The 25,000-nt window shown below is 41.6% G+C and overlaps 1 protein-coding gene across 2 annotated transcripts in view; it reads right to left on the bottom strand.

The window, feature by feature from the left end:
• The window catches only part of AP3D1 (adaptor related protein complex 3 subunit delta 1), a 419,857-nt gene that overhangs the window by 305,937 nt on the left and 88,920 nt on the right, over window positions 1-25,000 (bottom strand). For both annotated transcript variants that reach the window (XM_053703077.1, XM_053703078.1), the window contains exons 3-5: window positions 12,354-12,434; window positions 11,842-11,922; window positions 11,576-11,683 (exon numbers count right to left, since the gene is read on the bottom strand). In XM_053703077.1, coding sequence (XP_053559052.1) covers window positions 11,576-11,683; window positions 11,842-11,922; window positions 12,354-12,434 — 270 coding nt within the window. The remainder of the gene's footprint in view (window positions 1-11,575; window positions 11,684-11,841; window positions 11,923-12,353; window positions 12,435-25,000) is intronic.

Here is a 25,000-nt window from a genome sequence, read left to right as displayed (position 1 = left end):
TCTTGCATTTCAAATAAAGATACCAAGAGAATGAAGAAAATTTGATAATAGGAGTAAATTAGAAAGTTGCTTAAAATTTCATGCTCAATCTGAATCACAAAAGAAAATTTTTGGGTACAGTGTCCCTTTAATCCTAGCTAAAGCCTGACAAAAAGCCTGGACGTCTGGGTTCTCTGCCAGACGTTTGTGTAAAAGAATAGACAGAGCAGAAATCTGTCCCTTTAGCGAACTAGCAGATAAACCCTTTTCTAAACCCTCTTGTAGAAAAGCCAATATCCTAGGAATCCTAACCTTACTCCATGAGTAACTCTTGGATTCACACCAATATAAATATTTACGCCATATCTTATGGTAAATTTTTCTGGTCACAGGTTTCCGAGCATGTATTAATGTATCAATAACCGACTCAGAGAAACCACGCTTCGATAGGATCAAGCGTTCAATCTCCATGCAGTCAGCCTCAGAGAAATTAGGTTTGGATGGTTGAAAGGACCCTGAATTAGAAGGTCCTGCCTCAGAGGTAGAGACCATGGTGGACAGGACGACATGTCCACTAGGTCTGCATACCAGGTCCTGCGTGGCCACGCAGGCGCTATCAGAATCACCGATGCCCTCTCCTGTTTGATCCTGGCAATCAGTCGAGGTAGCAACGGAAAGGTGGAAACACATAAGCTATGTTGAAAACACAAGGGGCTGCTAGTGCATCTACCAGCACCGCTCCCGGGTCCCTGGACCTGGATCCGTAACAAGGAAGCTTGGCGTTCTGGCGAGATGCCATGAGATCCAGATCCGGTTTGCCCCAACGACGAATCAGTTGAGCAAATACCTCCGGGTGAAGTTCCCACTCCCCTGGATGAAAAGTCTGGCGACTTAGAAAATCCGCCTCCCAGTTCTCCACGCCTGGGATGTAGATCGCTGACAGGTGGCAAGAGTGAGACTCTGCCCAGCGACTTATCTTCGAGACTTCCACCATCGCTAGGGAACTCCTGGTTCCCCCTTGATGTAAGCCACAGTCGTGATGTTGTCCGACTGAAATCTGATGAACCTCAGTGTTGCTAACTGAGGCCAAGCTAGAAGAGCATTGAATATTGCTCTTAATTCTAGAATGTTTATTGGGAGGAGTTTCTCCTCCTGAGTCCACGATCCCTGAGCCTTCAGGGAGTTCCAGACTGCTCCCCAGCCTAGTAGGCTGGCATCTGTTGTTACAATCGTCCAATCTGGTCTGCGAAAAGTCATTCCTTCGGACAGATGAACCCGTGACAACCACCAGAGAAGAGAATCTCTGGTCTCCTGGTCCAGATTTAGCAAAGGGGACAGATCTGAGTAATCCCCGTTCCACTGACTTAGCATGCATAGTTGTAGCAGTCTGAGATGTAGGCGCGCAAATGGCACTATGTCCATTGCCGCGACCATTAAGCCGATTACTTCCATGCACTGAGCTACTGATGGGCTTGGAATGGAGTGAAGGACACGGCAAGCATTGAGAATCTTTGATAACCTGGACTCCGTCAGGTAAATCTTCATCGCTACAGAATCTATAAGAGTCCCTAGAAAAAGAACCCTTGTGAGTGGTAACGGAGAACTCTTTTCCACGTTCACTTTCCACCCATGCGACCTCAGAAATGCTAGAACTATCTCTGTATGAGGCTTTGCATTTTGAAAACTTGGCGCTTGTATCAGAATGTCGTCTAGGTACGGAGCCACCGCTATGCCTCGTGGTCTTAGTACCGCCAGAAGTGAGCCCAGAACCTTTGTAAAAATTCTCGGGGCCGTAGCTAACCCGAAGGGAAGAGCTACAAACTGGTAATGCCTGTCTAGAAAGGCAAACCTTAGGTACCGATAATGAACTTTGTGAATCGGTATGTGAAGGTAGGCATCCTTTAAGTCCACTGTGGTCATATATTGACCCTCTTAGATCATGGGTAGGATGGTCCGAATGGTTTCCATCTTGAACGATGGAACCCTTAGGAATTTGTTTAAGATTTTTAAGTCTAAGATTGGTCTGAAGGTTCCCTCTTTTTTGGGAACCACAAACAGATTTGAGTAAAACCCTTGCCCTTGTTCCGCTCGCGGAACTGGGTGGATCACTCCCATCACTAAGAGGTCTTGTACACATTGTAGAAATGCCTCTTTCTTTACTAGGTTTGTTGATAACCTTGACAGATGAAACCTCCCTTGTGGAGGAGAAGTTTTGAAATCCAGAAGGTATCCCTGAGATATAATCTCCAACGTCCAGGGATCCTGTACATCTCTTGCCCAAGCCTGGGCAAAGAGAGAAAGTCTGCCCCCCACTAGATCCGTCTCCGGAAAGGGGGCCCTGTCTTCATGCTGTCTTAGGGGCGGAAGTAGGCTTTCTGGCCTGCTTGCCCTTGTTCCATGACTGGTTGCCTTTCCAACCCTGTCTGTAACGAGCAGTAGTTCCTTCCTGTTTTGGAGCGGAGGAAGTTGATGCTGCTCCTGCCTTGAAATTACGAAAAGGCACGAAAATTAGACTGTTTGGCCTTTGATTTGGCCCTGTCCTGAGGAAGGGTGTGGCCCTTACCTCCAGTAATGTCAGAAATAATTTCCTTCAAGCCGGGCCCGAATAAGGTCTGCCCTTTGAAAGGAATGTTCAGTAGTTTAGACTTAGAAGTTACATCTGCTGACCAGGATTTAAGCCATAGCGCTCTGCGCGCCTGTATGGCGAATCCGGAATTCTTAGCCGTAAGTTTGGTTAAATGCACTACGGCATCCGAAACAAACGCATAAGCCAGCTTAAGGGTTCTAAGCTTGCTCAAAGTCTCATCCAATGGTGCTGTGCGAATCGCCTCTTCCAGAGACTCAAACCAGAATGCCGCTGCAGCAGTGACAGGCGCAATGCATGCAAGAGGCTGTAATATAAAACCTTGTTGAACAAACATTTTCTTAAGGTAACCCTCTAATTTTTTTATCCATTGGATCTGAGAAAGCACAGCTATCCTCCACCGGGATAGTGGTACGCTTGGCTAAAGTAGAAACTGCTCCCTCCACCTTAGGGACCGTCTGCCATAAGTCTTGTGTGGTGGCGTCTATAGGGAAAATTTTTCTAAATATCGGAGGAGGGGAAAAAGGCACACCGGGTCTATCCCACTCCTTGCTAATAATCTCTGTAAGCCTTTTTGTTATAGGAAAAACGTCAGTACACAGCGGTACCGCATAGTATTTATCCAGCCTACATAATTTCTCTGGGATTGCCACCGTGTCACAATCATTCAGAGCCGCTAACACCTCCCCTAGCAACACGCGGAGGTTCTCAAGCTTAAATTTAAAATTTGAAATTTCTGAACCCGGTCTCCCCGAATCAGAACCGTCACCCACAGAATGAAGCTCTCCGTCCTCATGTTCTGCAAATTGTGACGCAGTATCAGACATGGCTCTCGTGTCATCGGCGCGCTCTGTCCTTAACCCAGAGCTGTCGCGCTTGCCTCTTAACTCGGGCATATTGTATAATACTTCTTTCATAACATTAGCCATATCATGTAAAGTGATTTGATGTACTTGGCGCCACAATCTCACGCACCTCCCGAGCGGGAGACGAAGGTACTGACACGTGAGGAGAGTTAGACGGCATAACTTCCCCCTCGTTGTCTGGTGATAATTTCTTTATCGGTACAGATTGACTTTTATTCAAAGTAATATCAATACAATTGGTACACATATTTCTATTGGGCTCCACATCGGCTTTTGAACATAATGAACAAGCAGATTCCTCTGTATCAGACATGATTAAACAGACTAGCAATGAAGCTAGCAAGCTTGGAAATTACTTTCAATAAGTTTACAAGCAATATAAAAAACGCTGCAGCGCTTTTAAAAAACACAGTTGAATTAACAAAGAACTAATTCAGTTATAGTCAACAATTCTTAACGGTAAATGTATTAATTAGCAGAGGATTGCACCCATTAGCAAAAGGATGATTAACCCCTCAATACCCAAAAACGGATATCAAATTAAGATTTAACGCTTTTATCACAGTCAAACACACTGTCACAGGTCTGCTGTGACTGATTACCTCCCTCAAAAACGAATTTTGAAGACCCCTGAGCTCTCTAGAGACGTCCTGGATCAAGTAGGAAGAAGCAGGAATGTGCTAGAATTTTAACTGCGCAACAAGGTGCTAAAAAAGGCCCCTCCCACTCATATTACAACAGTGGGAGACCTGATATAACGGTTTCTATGCAGAAAAATACGTTAGCCATGTGGAAAAAAATCATGCCCAAAAGGATTTATCACCAAAGTACCTCACAAAACGAATAACATGCCAGTAAACGTTTTAAAAACAAACTTTTTTAATGTCATGCAAAGTTATCACTAAGCCTGCTACCAGTCGCTTCCACTGCAGATAAGGCTTAAGCATTATTTCAGTATTAACAGTATTTTCTCAGTCAAATTCTAGTCCCTAGAAAACTCAACTGCACATACATTTATCAGCCTGATACCAGTCGCTACTACTGCATTTAAGGCTGTACTTACATCATATGGGTAACAGCAGTGTTTTCTTAGTCAATTCCATTCCCAGAAAATATTGTACTGCACATACCTCATTTGCGGGGGACCCCGCATGCTATTCCCATTTTCTGAAGTTACCCCACACCTCAGAATGTCGAGAACAGCCAGTGAATCTTAGTTACGCCTGCTAAGATCATAGAAAACGCAGGCAGATTCTTCTTCCAAATACTGCCTGAGATATAAAAAACAGCACACTCCGGTGCCATTTAAAATAACAAACTTTTGATTGAAGAATAATTAAGTAAAAACTCCAACTCCTCTCGTGACCTCCTTCTTAGTTGAGGGTTGCAAGAGAATGACTGGGTATGACATGTGAGGGGAGGAGCTATATAGCAGCTCTGCTTGGGTGATCCTCTTGCAGCTTCCTGTTGGGAAGGAGAATATATCCCATAAGTAATGGATGACTCGTGGACTGAACACACTTAACAAGAGAAATAACAGAAATTATGTTTACCTGATAAATTACTTTCTCCAACGGTGTGTCCGGTCCACGGCGTCATCCTTACTTGTGGGATATTCTCTTCCCCAACAGGAAATGGCAAAGAGCCCAGCAAAGCTGGTCACATGATCCCTCCTAGGCTCCGCCTTCCCCAGTCATTCGACCGACGTAAAGGAGGAATATTTGCATAGGAGAAATCATATGATACCGTGGTGACTGTAGTTAAAGAAAATAAATCATCAGACCTGATTAAAAAACCAGGGCGGGCCGTGGACCGGACACACCGTTGGAGAAAGTAATTTATCAGGTAAACATAAATTCTGTTTTCTCCAACATAGGTGTGTCCGGTCCACGGCGTCATCCTTACTTGTGGGAACCAATACCAAAGCTTTAGGACACGGATGATGGGAGGGAGCAAATCAGGTCACCTAGATGGAAGGCACCACGGTTTGCAAAACCTTTCTCCCAAAAATAGCCTCAGAAGAAGCAAAAGTATCAAATTTGTAAAATTTGGTAAGTGTGCAGTGAAGACCAAGTCGCTGCCTTACATATCTGATCAACAGAAGCCTCGTTCTTAAAGGCCCATGTGGAAGCCACGGCCCTAGTGGAATGAGCTGTGATTCTTTCAGGAGGCTGCCGTCCGGCAGTCTCATAAGCCAATCTGATGATGCTTTTAAGCCCAAAAGATAGAGAGGTAGAAGTTGCTTTTTGACCTCTCCTTTTACCAGAATAAACAACAAACAAGGAAGATGTTTGTCTGAAATCCTTTGTAGCATCTAAATAGAATTTTAGAGCACGGACAACGTCCAAATTGTGTAACAAACGTTCCTTCTATGAAACTGGATTCGGACACAAAGAAGGTACAACTATCTCCTGGTTAATATTTTTGTTGGAAACAACCTTCGGAAGAAAACCAGGCTCAGTACGTAAAAACCACCTTATCTGCATGGACCAGATAGGGCGGAGAACACTGCAGAGCAGATAACTCAGAAACTCTTCTAGCGGAAGAAATTGCAACCTAAAACAAAACTTTCCAAGATAATAACTTAATATCTACGGAATGTAAGGGTTCAAACGGAACCCCTTGAAGAACTGAAAGAACTAGATTAAGACTCCAGGGAAGAGTCAAAGGTCTGTAAACAGGCTTGATTCTAACCAGAGCCTGAACAAACGCTTAAACGTCTGGCACAGCTGCCAGCCTTTTGTGAAGTAAAACAGATAAAGCAGAGATCTGTCCCTTCAGAGAACTCGCAGAAAATCCTTTCTCCAAACCTTCTTGTAGAAAGGAAAGAATCTTAGGAATTTTTATCTTGTTCCATGGGAATCCTTTAGATTCACACCAACAGATATATTTTTTCCATATATTATGGTAAATTTTTCTAGTTACAGGCTTTCTAGCCTGAATAAGAGTATCTATTACAGAATCTGAAAACCCACGCTTTGATAAAATCAAGCGTTCAAACTCCAAGCAGTCAGTTGGAGGAAAACCAGATTCGGATGTTCGAATGGACCCTGAATAAGAAGGTCCTGTCTCAAAGGTAGCTTCCATGGTGGAGCCGATGACACATTCACCAGGTCTGCATACCAAGTCCTGCGTGGCCACACAGGAACTATAAAGGTCACCGAAGCCCTCTCCAGATTGATCCTGGCTACCAGCCTGGGAATGAGAGGAAAAGGTGGGAATACATAAGCTAGGTTGAAGATCCAAGGTGCTACTATTGTATCCAATAGTCTCGCCTTGGGATCCCTGGATTTGGACCCGTAACAAGGGACCATGGAGTTCTGACGAGAGGCCATCAGAACCATGTCTGGAATGCCCCATAATTGAGTTATTTGGGCAAAGATTTCCAGATGGAGTTCCCACTCCCCCGGATGCTCCTCCATCGCCAGGGAACTCCTTGTTACCCCCTGATGGTTGATATATGTAACAGTCGTCATGATGTCTGATTGAAACCTTATGAATTGGCCTTTGCTAGTCGAGGCCAAGCCTTGAGAGCATTGAATATCGCTCTCAGTTCCATTATGTTTATCGGGAGAAGAGAGTCTTCCCAAAACCATAGACCCTGAGTTTTCAGGGGTTCCCAGACCGCGCCCCAGCCCACCAGACTGGCGTCGGTCGTGACAATGACCTATTCTGGTCTGCGGAAGCTCATTCCCTGTGACAGGTTGTCCAGGGTCAGCCACCAACGGAGTGAATCTCTGGTTATTTGATCTACTTGTATCGTCGGAGACAAGTCTGTATAATCCCCATTCCACTGTCTGAGCATGCACAGGTGCAATGGTCTTAGATGAATTCGTGCAAAAGGAACTATGTCCATTGCCGCAACCATCAAACCTATTACTTCCATGGACTGCGCTATGGAAGGAAGAAGAACAGAATGAAGTACCTGACAAGAGCTTAGAAGTTTTGATTTTCTGGCCTCTGTCAGAAAAACCTTCATTTCTAAGGAAACTATTATTGTTCCCAAGAAGGGAACTCTTGTTGACGGGGACAGAGAACTTTTTTCTATGTTCACTTTCCACCTGTGAGATCTGAGAAAGGCTAGGACAATGTCCGTATGAGCCCTTGCTTTTGACAGAGACGACACTTGAATCAGGATGTCGTCCAAGTAAGGTACTACTGCAATGCCCCTTGGTCTTAGCACCGCTAGAAGGGACCCTAGTACCCTTGTGAAAATCCTTGGAGCAGTGGCTAATCCGAATGGAAGTGCCACAGGTAATGCTTGTCCAGAAAGGTGAACCTTAGGAACCGAAAATGTTCCTTGTGGATAGGAATACGTAGGTACGCATCCTTTAAGTCCACCGTGGTCATGAATTGACCTTCCTGGATGGTAGGAAGGATCGTTCGAATGGTTTCCATTTTGAATGATGAAACCCTTAGAAACTTGTTTAGAATCTTGAGATCTAAAATAGGTCTGAATGTTCCCTCTTTTTTGGGAATTATGAACAGGTTGGAGTAAAAACCCATACCTTGTTCTCCTAATGGAACAGGATGAATCACTCCCATGCTTAACAGGTCTTCTACACAGTGTAAGAATGCCTGTTCGAAGATAATTGAGACCCGTGGAACCTTCCCCTTGGGGGTAGTTCCCTGAATTCCAGGAGATAACCTTGAGAAACTATTTCTAGCGCCCAAGGATCCTGAACATCTCTTGCCCCAGCCTGAGCAAAGAGAGAAAGTCTGCCCCCCACCAGATCCTTCCCAGATCGGGGGCCAACACTTCAGGCCTGCTTACCCTTGTTCCAGCCTTGCATCGGCCTCCAGGCTGGCTTGGTTTGAGAAGTATTACCCTCTTGCTTAGAGGGTGTAGAATTTGAGGCTGGTCCGTTTCTGCGAAAGGGACGAAAATTTGGCTTCTTTTTAGCCTTAAAAGACCTATCCAGAGGAAGGGCGTGGCCCTTTCCCCCAGTGATGTCTGAAATAATCTCTTTCAAGTCAGGGCCAAACAGTGTTTTACCCTTGAAAGGGATGTTAAGCAAAAGCGCTCTGCGCGCCACGATAGCAAACCCTGAATTATTCGCCGCTAATCTAGCTAATTGCAAAGCGGCATCTAAAATAAAAAAGAGTTAGCCAATTTAAGAGCTTGAACTCTGTCCAAAACCTCCTCGTACGAAGATTCTTTATTGAGCGACTTTTCTAGTTCTTCGAACCAGAAACACGCAGCTGTAGTGACAGGAACAATGCATGAAATTGGTTGTAGAAGGTAACCTTGCTGAACAAACATCTTTTTAAGCAAACCCTCTAACCTTTAATCCATAGGATCTTGAAAGCACAACTATCTTCTATAGGAATAGAAGTGCGTTTGTTTAGAGTAGAAACCGCCCCCTCGACCTTGGGGACTGTATGCTATAAGTCCTTTCTGGGGTCGACTATAGGAACTAATTTCTTAAATATAGGGGGAGGACAAAAGGTATGCCGGGCCTTTCCCACTCCTTATTTACTATGTCCGCCACCCGCTTGGGTATAGGAAAAACATCGGGGGGCACCGGAACCTCTAGGAACTTGTCCATCTTACCTAATTTCTCTGGAATGACCAAATTGTCACAATCATCCAGAGTAGATAATACCTCCTTAAGTAGTGCGTGGAGATGTTGAAATTTAAATTTAAAAGTTACAATATCAGGTTCTGCTTGTTGAGAAATTTTCCCTGAATCTGAAATTTCTCCCTCAGACAAAACCTCCCTCCTGGCCCCTTCAGATAGGTGTGAGGGTATGTCAGAACAGATATTATCAGCGTCCTCTTGCTCTTCAGTGTTTAAAACAGAGCAATCACGCTTTCTCTGATAAGTAGGCATTTTGGAAAAAATGCATGCAATAGAATTATCCATTACAGCCATTAATTGTTGTATGGTAATAAGTATTGGCGCACTAGATGTACTAGGGGCCTCTTGTGTGGGCAAAACTGGTGTAGACACAGAAGGGGATGATGCAGTACCATGCTTACTCCCCTCATTAGAGGAATCATCTTGGGCAATATCATATCTATGGCATTATTATCCCTACTTTGTTTGGACATTATGACACAAATATATCACATATATTTAAATGGGGAGACACATTGGCTTTCATACATATAGAACATCGTTATCTGATGGTTCAGACATGTTAAACAGGCTTAAACTTGTCAACAAAGCACAAAAAACGTTTTACAATAAAACCGTTACTGTCCCTTTAAATTTCAAACTGAACACACTTTATTACTGAATATGTGAAAAAGTATGAAGGAATTGTTCAAATTTCACCAAAATTTCACCACAGTAACTTAAAGCCTTAAAAGTATTGCACACCAAATTTGAAAGCTTTAACCCTTAAAATAACGGAACCGGAGCCGTTTTTACATTTAACCCCTATACAGTCCCAGGTATCTGCTTTGCTGAGACCCAACCAAGCCCAGAGGGGAATACGATACCAAATGATGCCTTCTATAAGCTTTTTCAGTGGTTCTTAGCTCCTCACACATGCATCTGCATGCCATGCTTTCCAAAAACAACTGCGCATTAGAGGCGCGAAAATGAGGCTCTGTCTATGACTAGAAAAGGCCCCCAGTGAAAAAGGTGTCCAATACAGTGCCTGCCGTTTTTATTAAAACAATCCCCAAGATTTAACAACTATTAAAAGTAATAATCTGCCAAATATACTTAGTAAAGTAATCGTTTTAGCCCAGAAAAATGTCTACCAGTTTTTTAAGCCCTAATGAAGCCCTTTATTCTTTTACTTAAAGAAAATGGCTTACCGGTTCCCATAGGGAAAATGACAGCTTCCAGCATTACCGAGTCTTGTTAGAAATGTGTCATACCTCAAGCAGCAAAAGTCTGCTCACTGTTTCCCCCAACTGAAGTTAATTCCTCTCAACAGTCCTGTGTGGAAACAGCCATCGATTTTAGTAACGGTTGCTAAAATCATTTTCCTCTTACAAACAGAAATCTTCATCTCTTTCCTGTTTCAGAGTAAATAGTACATACCAGCACTATTTTAAAATAACAAACTCTTGATTGAAGAATAAAAACTACATTTAAACACCAAAAAACTCTAAGCCATCTCCGTGGAGATGTTGCCTGTACAACGGCAAAGAGAATGACTGGGGAAGGCGGAGCCTAGGAGGGATCATGTGACCAGCTTTGCTGGGCTCTTTGCCATTTCCTGTTGGGGAAGAGAATATCCCACAAGTAAGGATGACGCCGTGGACCGGACACACCTATGTTGGAGAAATATATATATATATATATATATATATATATATATACATATATATATATATATACACACACACACAAGTAAACCCCGCTCATACAACGGGTTAGGGACCGGAGCCCCGCTGTAAAGTGAAAACCGCCTTAAAGTGAAACAAGGCAGTTTTAGCTTTCTTTTCACTTGCCAGTTGTTTAAAAACTTCAAAACATGTTTTACCTAATTTATATTAGGTGTACAATAGCGCTAAGTTTAGTTTAACACTCGCACAGCACAGTATTCAATAAATACTGTACCTGTAAAATAGTGACAATCACTGTAGTACAATTTGCCAGAGTATAGCACTCAGACACAGATTGCACTGTAATGCTGTAAAGAGAGTGAACTAAGCATAATAAAATGGTGCCAGTCACTTTTCTTGCAATCTCACGAAGATTACAGCACTGTTTTAAAATCCATGGAGGTTGAACTTCAGCTCCACAAAGCGCTATATTAGTGAAGCACTGTAAAGTGAAGCGCTGTAAAGTGAGGTATACCTGTATATATATATATATATATATATATATATATATATATATATATATATATATATATATACACATACCCCCCAACATATATATATATATATATATATATATATATATATATATATATACACATACATACACACACACACCCCAACATATATATATATATATATACATATATATATATATATATATATATACACATACACACACACACACCAACATATATATATATATATATATATACATACATACACACACACCCCAACATATATATATATATATACACATACACACACACACACACACACACACACACACACACTCACATATATAATATACATACAGTCACACATATGCGCACACACTTTTTCTAACTTTTTACTACTTACCAGTGTCATGATGTCATTAGCCAAATCCCTTGCAAGATCAGGAGTGACAAAGCAGGACAAACCAGTCAAGGCAACACCTGTATCATACTGAGTTGGGCTACTCAGATCCTGGAGAGGAGTTAAAGGTTTATATACGTTATATATACTATCAAGGGGCTAGCAAGTTATAATGCAGAATCCTTAAAAACAGTTTAAACATAGATATCTGTAAAGGCACAAGTATGTACTTACGTTCCAGTATAAAAAATTCATAAAGCAGTGCTCACCTTACGGATCTGGTTTGTAGTCAGCATAATAACATCTGTCCCCTCATGAAAGCACTGTGAAGCAGCCAGATATCCTATTCTCTGTGAATAAAATGTAAAAACAAGAGTTTTATTATCAAACTTATTTTGAAAATGTAAAAAAAGTGAAAAAACATGGTATCAACGAAGGCCTCTCAGTATGTTTTTGTATCCTGGTGACTAAGGTGGCATAGATCAGCAAAAGATCACTAACGCATAAACGTTTCAGCTCAGAAATGAACATTTGTAGGCCTCAAGAGTATCTAATGCATATTAGATAACAATAGTTAAGATAAACAATAATTACATTAATGCTCAGTGACAGTGAAAGCAGGCAATAGGCATCTAAGGACAATTACAATTTACCTCTCAAACATTATAGCTTGTTTGAGAAGACTGGAATTAATACAGGTCACTTACATAAACCAGTGACTGAAGGAACAGAATAAACTAAAGATCAGTGACTAAAATATTCAGAATTATAAGAAACTTACCTTGAATGTAAACTTTGAGGCACTCATGACTTCAATGATATTAAAAGCAGCCCAGCTAATGTCATACCCCAGCATTTGTAACTAAGATTTAAAAAAAAAAAAAAAAAAGGTTACATGACTCAATAGAAAAATCTTTAATTACTGAAACAGCATTTTGTGATCACACTAATAAAGTGGCACCAGATGTGTACTTCCTACTAATGTTCACTGGTTGATAGACAAGTCTCACAAAAATGTTTTCCTTTAGAGGAAAAAAGGAAAACAAACATCACTACAATGTCCCATCAAATAAAAAAATAAAAATAAAAAAGTAGAAAAGGAATTATGGACTCTCAATGTAATTGGAAAGAAATATATGTTTAAAGGATTATAAACTTTTTTTCTTGCACAATTCAAATACAGCATGCACTTTCTAATTTACATATTGGGGTCAATTTATCAAGCTACGTATGGAGCTTGATGCCCCATGTTTCAGGTGAGCCTTCAGGCTCGCCGGGAACAGAAGTTATGAAGCAGCGGTCTAAAGACCACTGTTCCATAACCTGTCCGCCTGCTCTGAGGCGGCGGACAGAAATCAATCCGATCGAATACGATCGGGTTGATTGACACCCCCTGCTAGCGGCTGATTGGCCGCGAATCTGCAGGGGGCGGCATTTCACCAGCAGTTCACAAGAACTGCTGGCGCAGTGATAAATGCCGACAGCGTATGCTGTCAGCATTTATCGATGTGTGGCGGACATGATACGCTACATCGTATCAGGTCCCGTCAGCACAATAATAAATAGACCCCATAGTGTCCAATTTGTTTTATTCTCTTAATATCATTTGTTGAAAAGCAAACATAGGTAGTTCTGGGAGCTAGCTGGTGATTGGTGACTGCACATATATTACTCTTGTCATTGGCTCAGAATGTGTGATTCGCTAGCTCCTAGTAGTGCACTGCTGCTCATTCAACAAAGGATAGCAAGAGAATGAAGCACATTTGATAACAGAAGTTGTTTAAAATAGTGTGCTCTATATGAATCATGAAAGAAAACGGTTGTTTTAGGTCTCTTTAATTACAATGAATACTGCAGTATTAATGCTGCAGGGCTTATAGGAACTCATGGGAGCAAGAAGCATTTGTAAGCCTTACAATACAGGGACTTTATTTAGCATAGGAAAATAAAAAAAAAACATAATTTATGTAAGAACTTACCTGATAAATTCATTTCTTTCATATTAGCAAGAGTCCATGAGCTAGTGACGTATGGGATATACATTCCTACCAGGAGGGGCAAAGTTTCCCAAACCTTAAAATGCCTATAAATACACCCCTCACCACACCCACAATTCAGTTTAACGAATAGCCAAGAAGTGGGGTGATAAGAAAAAAGTGCGAAAGCATATAAAATAAGGAATTGGAATAATTGTGCTTTATACAAAAAAATCAAAACCACCACAAAAAAGGGCGGGCCTCATGGACTCTTGCTAATATGAAAGAAATGAATTTATCAGGTAAGTTCTTACATAAACTATGTTTTCTTTCATGTAATTAGCAAGAGTCCATGAGCTAGTGACGTATGGGATAATGATTACCCAAGATGTGGATCTTTCCACGCAAGAGTCACTAGAGAGGGAGGGATAAAATAAAGACAGCCAATTCCTGCTGAAAATAATCCACACCCAGAATAAAATTTTAATGAAAAAACATAAGCAGAAGATTCAAACTGAAACCACTGCCTGAAGTACGTTTCTACCAAAAACTGCTTCAGAAGAAGAAAACACATCAAAATGGTAGAATTTAATAAAAGTATGCAAAGAGGACCAAGTTGCTGTTTTGCAGATCTGGTCAACCGAAGCTTCATTCCTAAACGCCCAGGAAGTAGAAACTGACCTAGTAGAATGAGCTGTAATCCTTTGAGGCGGAGTGTTACCCGACTCAACATAGGCATGATGAAATAAAGATTTCAACCAAGATGCCAAAGAAATGGCAGAAGCTTTCTGGTCTTTTCTAGAACCAGAAAAGATGACAAATAGACTAGAAGTCTTTCGGAAAGACTTAGTAGCTTCAACATAATATTACAAAGCTCTAACAGCATCCAAAGAATGCAATGATTTCTCCTTAGAATTCATAGGATTAGGACATAATGAAGGAACCACAATTTCTCTACTAATGTTGTTAGAATTCACAACCTTAGGTAAAAAATTCAAAAGAAGTTCGCAGCACCGCCTTATCCTGATGCAAAATCAGAAAAGGAGACTCACAAAAAAGAGTAGATAATTCAGAGACTCTTCTGGCAGAAGAGATGGCCAAAAGAAACAAAACTTTCCAAGAAAGTAATATAACGACCAAGGAATGCATGGGTTCAAAAGGAGAAGCTTGAAGAGCCCCCAGAACCAAATTCAAACTCCAAGGAGGAGAAATTGACTTAATGACAGGTTTTATACGAACCAAAGCTTGTACAAAACAATGAATATCAGGAAGATTAGCAATCCTTCTGTGAAAAAGAACAGAAAGAGCAGAGATTTGTCTTTCAAGAAACTTGCGGACAAACCTTTATCTAAACCATCCTGAAGAAATATAAGTCTTCCAGACTCTATAATATATCTCTCTAGATACAGATTTACGAGCCTGTCACATAGTATCAATCACAGAGTCAGAGAAACCTCTTTGACCAAGAATCAAGCGTTCAAACTCCACACCTTAAAATTAAGGTTTTGAGATCCTGATGGAAAAAAGAACCTTGAGACAGAAAGACTGGTCTTAACGGAAGAGTCCACAGCTGGCAAGAGGCCATCCGGACAAGATCCGCATACCAAAACCTGTGAGGCCATGCTGGAGCTACCAGCAGGACAAACGAGCATTCCTTTAGAATATTAGAGAATACCCTTGGAAGAAGAACTAGAGGCGGAAAGATATAGGCAGGATGACACTTGTAAGGAAGAGATAATGCATCCACTGCCTCCGCCCGAGGATCCCTGGATCCGGACAGATACCAGGGAAGTTTCTTGTTTAGATGAGAAGCCATCAGATCTATTTCTGAGAGTTCCCACATTTGAACAATCTGAGGAAATACCTCTGGGTGAAGACCATTCGCCCAGGTGCAACGTTTGGCGACTGAGATAATCCGCTTTCCAATTGTCCATACCTGGGATATGAACCGCAGAGATTAGACAGGAGCTGGATTCCGCCCAAACCAAAATTCGAGATACTTCTTTCATAGCCAGAGGACTGTGAGTCCCTCCTTGATGATTGATGTATGCCACAGTTGTGACATTGTCTATCTGAAAACAAATGAACAACTCTCTCTTCAGAAGAGGCCAAGACTGAAGAGCTCTGAAATTGCACGGAGTTCCAAAATATTGATCGGAAATCTCACCTCCTGAGATTCCCAAACCCCTTGTGCCGTCAGATACCCCCACACAGCTCCCCAACCTGTAAGACTTGCATCTGTTGAGATTATAGTCCAGGTCGGAAGAACAAAGAAGCCCCCTGAACTAAACGATGGTGATCTGCCCACCATGTCAGAGAGTGTCGTATAATCGGTTTAAAGATATTAATTGAGATATCTTTGAGTAATCCCTGCACCATTGGTTCAGCATACAGAGCTGAAGAGGTCGCATGTGAAAACGAGCAAAGGAGATCGCATCTGATGCGGCAGTCTTAAGACCTAAAATTTCCATGCATAAGGCTACCAAAGGGAATGATTGTGACTGAAGGTTTTGACAAGCTGATATCAATGTTAAACTTCTCTTGTCTGACAAGGACAGAGTCATAGACACTGAATCTATTCTAGAAACCTAAAAAGGTTACACTTGTCTGAGGAATCAATGAACTGATTGGTAAATTGATCCTCCAACCATGAACTTGAAGAAACAACACAAGTCGATTCGTATGAGATTCTTCGAAAATGAGAAGACTGAGCAAGTACCCAGATATTGTCCAATAAGGAAATACCAAAAAACCCTGTTCTCTGATTACAGAAAGAAGGGCACCGAGAACCTTTGAAAAAAATTCTTGGAACTGAGGCTAGGCCAAACGGTAGAGCCACAAAACTGGTAATGCTTGTCTAAAAAGAGAATCTCAGACACTAAAAGTGATCTGGATGAATCGGAATATGTAGATACACATCCTGTAAATCTATTGTAGACATATAATGCCCTTGCTAAACAAAAGGCAGGACAGTCCTACAGTAACCATCTTGAATGTTGGTATCCTTACATAACGATTCAATATTGATAGATCCGGAACTGGTCTGAAGGAATTGACCTTCTTTGGTACAATGAAGAGATAAAATAAAACCCCAGCCCCTGTTCCAGAACTGGAACTGGCATAATTACTCCAGCCAACTCTAGATCTGAAACCCATTTCAGAAATGCTGAGCCTTTGCTGTGTTAACTGGGACACGGGAAAGAAAAAAATCTCTTAGCAGGAGGCCTTAACTGAAGCCAATTCTGTACCTTTCTGAAACAATGTTCTGAAACCAGAAATTGAGAACGGAATTGATCAAAATTTCTTTGAAGAAAACGTAATCTGCCCCATACCAGCTGAGCTGGAATAAGGTCCGCACCTTCATGGGTACTTAGGAGCTGGCTATAGGTTTTCTAAAAGGCTTGTATATATTCCAAACTGGAAATAGTTTCCAAACTGATACCGCTCCTGAGAATGAAGGATCAGGCTTTTGTTCCTTATTGTGAGGAAAGGAACGAAATGATTATTAGACCTAAATTTACCTTAGATTTTTTATCCTTTGGAAAAAAAAAGTTCCCTTCCTTCCAGAAACAGTTGAAATAATAATTTATTACCCTGGAAAGAAAGGGAAAGCAAAGTTGACTTAGAAGACATATCAGTATTCCAAGTTTAATCCATAAGCTTTTCTAGCTAAAATAGCTAGAGACATATACCTGACATCAACTCTAATGATATCAAAAGATGGTATCACCAATAAAATTATTAGCATGTTATAGAATAATAATAATGCTATAAAATTATGATCTGTTACTTGTTGCGCTAAAGCTTCTAACCAAAAAGTTGAAGCTGCAGCAACATCCGCTAAAAATATAGCAAGTCTAAGAAGATTACCTGAACATAAGTAAGCTTTTCTTAGAAAGGATTCAATTTTCCTATCTAAAGGATCCTTAAATGAATTACTATCTGCTGTAGGAATAGTAGCACATTTAGCAGGAGTAGAGACAGCCCCATAACCTTAGGGATTTTGTCCCAAAACTCTAATCTGTCAGATGGCACAGGATATAATTGCTTAAACGTTTAGAAGGAGTAAAAGAATTACCCAAATTATTCCATTCCCTGGAAATTACTTCAGAAATAGCATCAGGGAGATTAAACACTTCTGGAATAACTACAGGAGATTTAAAAACCTTATTTAAACGTTTAGATTTAGTATCAAGAGGACCAGAATCCTCTATTTCTAATGCAATTAATACTTCTTTAAATAAAGAACGAATAAATTCCATCTTGAACAAATACAAAGATTTATCAGCATCAACCTCTGAGACAGAAACCTCTGAACCAGAAGAACCATTATCAGTATCAGAATGATGATGTTCATTTAAAAATTCATCTGAAAAAAGAGAAGTTTTAAAAGACTTTTATGTAAACTAGAAGGAGAAATAACAGACATAGCCTTCTTAATGGATTTAAAAAATAAAATCTCTTATGTTTATCAGGAACACTCTGAAAATTAGATGTTGACGGAACAGCAACAGGTAATGTAACAGTACTAAAGGAAATTTTATCTGCATTAATAAGTTTGTCATGACATGCAATACAAACAACAGCTGGAGAAACAGATACCAAAAATTATAGCAGATACATTTAGCTTGGTAGCTCCAGCAGTAGACAGCGATTTTCCTGTAGTATCTTCTGACTCAGATGCAACGTGAGACATCTTGCAATATGTAAGAGAAAAAACAACATATAAAGCAAAATTGATCAAATTCCTTAAATGACAGTTTCAGGAATGGGAAAAAATGCCAAAGAACAAGCTTCTAGCAACCAGAAGCACTGAAAAAATAAGACTTAAATAATGTGGAGACAAAAGCAACGCCCTTATTTTTTAGCGCCAAATAAGACGCCCACATTATTTGGCGCCTAAATGCTTTTGGCGCCAAAAATGACGCCACATCCGGAACGCCGACATTTTTGGCGCAAAATAACGTCAAAAAATGACGCAACTTCCGGCGACACGTATGACGCCGGAAACGGAAAAGATTTTTTGCGCCAAAAAAGTCCGCGCCAAGAATGACGCAATAAAATGAAGCATTTTCAGCCCCCGCGAGTCTAACAGCCCACAGGAAAAAAAGAGTCAAATTTTTGAAGGTAAGAAAAAATGATTAATTCAAATGCATTATCCCAAATATGAAACTGACTGTCTGAAAAATAAGGAAAGTTGAACATTCTGAGTCAAGGCAAATAAATGTTTGAATACATATATTTAGAACTTTATAAACAAAGTGCCCAACCATAGCTTAGAGTGTCACAGAAAATAAGATTTACTTACCCCAGGACACTCATCTACATGTTTGTAGAAAGCCAAACCAGTACTGAAACGAGAATCAGCAGAGGTAATGGTATATATAAGAGTATATCGTCGATCTGAAAAGGGAGGTAAGAGATGAATCTCTACGACCGATAACAGAGAACCTATGAAATAGACCCCGTAGAAGGAGATCACTGCATTCAAATAGGCAATACTCTCCTCACATCCCTCTGACATTCACTGCACGCTGAGAGGAAAACCGGGCTCCAACTTGATGCGGAGCGCATATCAACGTAGAATCTAGCACAAACTTACTTCACCACCTCCATCGGAGGCAAAGTTTGTAAAACTGAATTGTGGGTGTGGTGAGGGGTGTATTTATAGGCATTTTAAGGTTTGGGAAACTTTGCCCCTCCTGGTAGGAATGTATATCCCATACGTCACTAGCTCATGGACTCTTGCTAATTACATGAAAGAAAAGGAAAATTTATGCTTACCTGATAAATGTATTTCTTTTACGATATGACAAGTCCACGTATTTCATCCTTACTTATGGGATATCGCCTCCTGGTCAGCAGGAGGAGGCAAAGAGCACCACAGCAGAGCTGTATATATAGTTCCTCCCTTCCCTCCCACTCCAGTCATTCGACCAAAGTTAGGAAGAGAAAGGAAAAGCCAAGGTGCAGAGGTGACTGAAGTTTAATAAAAATATCGTAATAGGATTACTGTTAACAAATCTTCTTAATGCATGGCAAAGGCGCTGTATGACATGTTTTTTCTGTTTGGCCCTAAAAATTGAGCATATGTATAAGGTGAATGTACTCTTAAAATTACCTTAATAATACACTATATGTATATATACTATGATGCACATTGTTGATTTAATGGGTGTATTTATGATTAGGTTTCCATTTGTACTCTATAGCAAGATAGTTTGATGTTTGTCAGAAAAATGTGAACAGCTGTTTAAACTTGAATATGCAATTACTAACGTATATAAAGACTAATAAATGAGCACCTGGTATAGTCTATGATTACGGCAACTGTTAGCCGAAACGCGTAAGACTGATCACTTCATTCACTTTTTAGTCTTTTTTTATCTACCTTTTTGCTGTTCTTAAAAATATGTTCTAATAAAGCCTGATTTTTTATTTCCTGGGACTATCGCTCTCATTTTTTCTTATTCATTACCAAGGGCTGTGAGGAGCCCGTTGCTGCTTGTCCCAGTGATTTGCTATTGAGCCTATTTGCAGCCTTGGAGCCATAAGCGGATACTCGCTAAGGGGTAAGGAAGACCGAAGAACATGACGTCACATCTGGTGTAAGTCCCGCACTCGCAAAGCAACTAAACCAAAGGAGAAGTGAGGTTGACGATCGCGTCTAATAGCGTGGCCATCCCTCTATCTACACTGAGGTTGTGCCTACCCGGGAGGAAGCAGTCTACATAGGCAGAAGCACAAGGAGAAAGGCGAAGAAATCTTTGCGTAAGTACGGGTGAAGCCCGAGTTGTGACCGCCGAGTCAATATTGTTTGCTGTTAAGGGTGACCGCTGAGTCAGTGTTTGCAAATTAATGACTTTTTAACAGTTCCATTGTCTTCACCCCCATTAATCTTGTGAGGCTCTGTTCATATGTTCTTCACTCAGTGTGATCTCTTGTTATACATTAATAAAAATAAAGACCTGTCTTAGAAAATGACAGGGTGGGCCATGGAATCGTCATATCGTAAAAGAAATAAATTTATCAGGTAAGCATAAATTTCCTTTTCTTTTACAAGATATGACGAGTCCACGGATTTCATCCTTATTTATGGGATACAATACCAAAGCTATAGGACACGGATGAAAGGGAGGGACAAGACAGGAACCTAAACGGAAGGCACCACTGCTTGAAGAACCTTTCTCCCAAAAATAGCCTCTGATGAGGCAAAGGTATCAAATTTGTAAAATTTGGAATAAGTGTGAAGAGACGACCAAGTTGCAGCCTTGCAAATCTGTTCAACAGAAGCATCATTTTTAAATGCCCATGAGGAAGCCACAGCCCTAGTGGAATGAGCTGTAATTCATTCAGGAGGCTGCTGTCCAGCAGTCTCGTATGCAAAACGGATGATACTCTTCAGCCAAAAAGAAAGAGAAGTAGCCGTAGCTTTCTGACACCTACGTTTCCCAGAAAAAAACAACAAATAATGAAGATTATTAACGAAATTCCTTAGTCGCCTGCAAGTAAAACTTCAGGGCATGGACTATGTCCAAATTATGTAACATACGCTCCTTCTTAGAAGAAGGATTAGGACACAATGAAGGAACAACAATTTCCAGATTAATATTCTTGTTAGAAACAACCGTAGGAAGAAAACCAAGTTTGGTACGCAACACTACCTTATCAGAATGAAAAATAAGATAAGGAGAATCACATTGTAATGCTGAAAGCTCAGAAACTCTACGAGCAGAAGAAAGAGCAACCAAAAAAAAAACTTTCCAAGATAACAACTTAATATCTATGGAATGCATAGGTTCAAACGGAACCCCTTGAAGAACATTAAGAACTAAATTCAAACTCCAAGGAGGAGCAATTGGTCTAAACACAGGCCTGATTCTAGTCAGAACCTAACAAAAAGATTGAACATCCGGAACATCTGCCAGAAGTTTGTGTAGCAAAATAGATAAAACAGAAATCTGTCCCTTTAAGGAACTTGCTGACAACCCTTTCTCCAATCCTTCTTGGAGAAAGGATAAAATCCTAATCTTACTCCATGAGTAGCCCTTGAATTCGCACCAATAAAGATATTTACGCCATATCTTATGGTAAATCTTTCTAGTAACAGGCTTACGTGCCTGAATCAAAGTATATATGACCGAATCAGAGAACCCTCGCTTAGATAAAAACAAGCGTTCAATCTCCAAGCAGTCAGCTGTAGAGAAATTAGATTTGGATGATGGAAGGGTCCCTGAATGAGAAGGTCCTGCCTCAATGGAAGCTTCCACGGTGGCAGAGAAGACATGTCCACCAGATCGGCATACCAAGTCCTGCGAGGCCACGCAGGAGCGATGAGAATCACTGAAGCCCTCTCCTGTTTGATCCGAGCAATCACCCGGGGAAGGAGAGCAAACGGTGGAAACACATAAGCTAGGTTGAACGACCAAGGCACTGCCAAGGCATCTATCAGTTCGGCCTGAGGATCCCTGGACCTGGATCCGTATCTCGGGAGCTTGGCATTCTGTAGAGATGCCATGAGATCCAGCTCCGGACTGTCCCATTTGAGAATCAGGGTGGCAAAGACCTCTGGATGGAGTTCCCATTCCCCCGAATGAAAAGTCTGTCTGCTGAAAAAATCCGCTTCCCAGTTATCCACTCCTGGGATGTAGATTGCTGACAGATAACAAGAGTGAGCCTCCGCCCACCGAATTATCTTTGACACTTCTGTCATCGCTAAGGAACTCCTTGTTCCTCCCTGATGATTAATGTAAGCCACAGTCGTGATGTTGTCCGACTGAAATCGGATGAATTTGGCCGAAGCCAACTGAGGCCAAGCCTGAAAAGCATTGAATATTGCCAACAACTCCAGAATATTGATTGGAAGTAGACACTCCGACCGAGTCCACACACCCTGAGCCTTCAGGGAATTCCAGACTTCACCCCATCCTAGTAGACTGGCGTTCGTTGTCACTATCACCCATGAGGGTCTGCGGAAACACGTCCCTTGGGACAGATGACAACCACCAAAGAAGAGTCTCTTGTCTCCTGATCTAGATCTATCTGAGGAGACAAATTTGCATAGTCTCCAGTCCACTGTCTATTAGAGTTCCTAGGAAAGGAAACCTTGTCTGTGGAATTAGTGAACTCTTTTCTAGATTCACCTTCCACCCGTGAGTCCTTAGAAAGGACAGAACAATGTCTGTATGAGACTTCGTCAGCTGATAAGACGACGCCTGGATCAGAATATTGTCCAGATAAGGCGACACTGCAATGCCCCGTGGCCTGAGAACCGACAGCAGAGACCCTAGAACCTTTGTGAAGATCCTGGGTGCCGTGGCCAGCCCGAAGGGAAGGGCCATGAACTGAAAAAGTTTGTCCAGAAACGCAAACCTCAGAAACTGGTGATGATCTCTGTGGACAGGAATATGAAGATATGCGTCCTTTAAGTCCACGGTAGTCATATATTTAACCTCCTGGATCAATGGAAGACTTGTCAGAATAGTATCCATCTTGAAGGATGGAACTCCGAGAAACTTGATTAGACTCGAGATCTAAAATGGGTCGGAACGTTCCCTCTTTTTTGGGAACCACAAAAAGATTTGAATAAAATCCCTGCCCCTGTTCCTGTATTGGCACGGGACAAATTACTCCCATAGTGGAGAGGTCCTTTACACAACGTAAGAACACCTCTCTTAATCTGGTCTACAGACAATCGTGAAAGAAGAAACCTTCCCCTTGGGAAGGAATTTTTGAACTCCAACTGATAGCCTTGAGACACAATTTCAAGTGTCCAGGAATCCTGAACGTCTTTTATCCAAGCATGGACAAAGAGAGAAAGTCTGCCCCCTACTAGATCCAGTCCCGGATCAGGGGCTGCCCCTTCATGCTGTCTTGGGAGAAGCAGCGGGCTTCTTGGGTTGTTTACCCTTGATCCAAGCCTGGTTGGGTCTCCAGGTGAGCTTGGCTTGAGGATAATTCCCGTCCTGTTTAGCAGAAGAGGAAGGGGGAACTCCTTTGAAATTACGAAAGGAAAGAAAATTACATTGTCGTCTCCTTTGCTTAGATGTCTTATCTTGAGGGAGGAGGTGACTCTTACCTCCCGTGATGTCAGAAATTATTTCTTTCAAGTCAGGCCCGAATAGGGTCTTTCCCTTAAAAGGAATAGCCAAAAGCTTGGATTTAGAGGACACATCCGCAGACCAAGACTTCAACCATAGGGCTCTCCGTGCTAGGATAGAGAATGCCAAACTCTTAGCCGCCAACTTGGTGACCTGAAAGGCAGCATCCGTAATAAAAGAATTAGCCAGCTTAAGGGCCTTAATTCTATCTTGTATTTCCTCCAAAGAAGTCTCAGTCCTGAAAGACTCTTCTAGAGCTTCAAACCAAAAGGCAGCCGCCGTTGTGACTGTTACAATGCAGGCCGCTGGTTGCAATAAAAACCCTTGATGAACATAGAGTTTTTTGAGAAGACCCTCCAACTTCTTATCCATGGGGTCTTTGAAAGCACAACTATCCTCGAGAGGAATAGTCGTACGCTTCGCAAGGGTAGAGATAGCTCCCTCCACCTTGGGGGCCGTGTGCCAAGAGTCCAGTACGGTGTCGGCTATAGGGTACATTTTCTTAAAAATAGGGGAAGGAGAGAACGGGATACCCGGTCTTTCCCATTCTCTTGCAACAATTTCCGAAATTGTCTTAGGAACCGGAAAAACATCGGAATAAGAAGGGACCTCTAAGTATTTGTCCATCTTACATAATTTCTCTGGTGGGACCACAATAGAGTCACAGTCGTCCAGAGTCAACAAAACCTCTCGCAGCAACAGACGGAGGTATTCAAGTTTAAATCTGAAAGACACGACGTCCGAATCTGTCTGGGGCAACGCACTTCCTGAGTCAGACAGTTCCCCCTCAGACAGGGTCTCCCTTCCTCCCAATTCAGAACCCTGGGAGGGTACATCGGAGATAGCCATCAGCACATCAGAAGGCGCAGTGACCACATGGGCTTCTGTTCTGCTGCGTTTGCCTTGTAACACTGGCAACTTAGACAAAACTTCTGTAAGGGTAGATGACATAACTGCAGCCATATCCTGCAGAGTGAAAGAAGTGGACACAGTTGAAGAACACGGCGTCGCTTGTGCGGGCGTTAAAGGTTATGACGCTTGGGGAGAAAGTTGCGGCATACCCTGAGTCTCATCAGTTAGAGAAACATCCTTAGACATACTTGTATTAAAGAAAAAGTAAATTTATGCTTACCTGATAAATACATTTCTTCTATGGTACGACAAGTCCACGGATTCATCCTTTACTTGTGGGATATTATCCTCCTGCTAACAGGAAGTGGCAAAGAGCACCACAGCAGAGATGTCTATATAGCTCCTACCTTAGCTCCACCCCCCCAGTCATTCGACCGAAGGTACAGGAAGAAAAAGGAGAAACTACAAGGTGCAGAGGTGACTGAAGTTTCAAATCAAAA

The sequence above is a fragment of the Bombina bombina genome, chromosome 2 (assembly GCF_027579735.1).
Source record: "Bombina bombina isolate aBomBom1 chromosome 2, aBomBom1.pri, whole genome shotgun sequence".
In the NCBI taxonomy this organism is placed as follows: Eukaryota; Metazoa; Chordata; class Amphibia; order Anura; family Bombinatoridae; genus Bombina; species Bombina bombina.
This window is presented reverse-complemented; position numbering and strand designations above follow the sequence as displayed.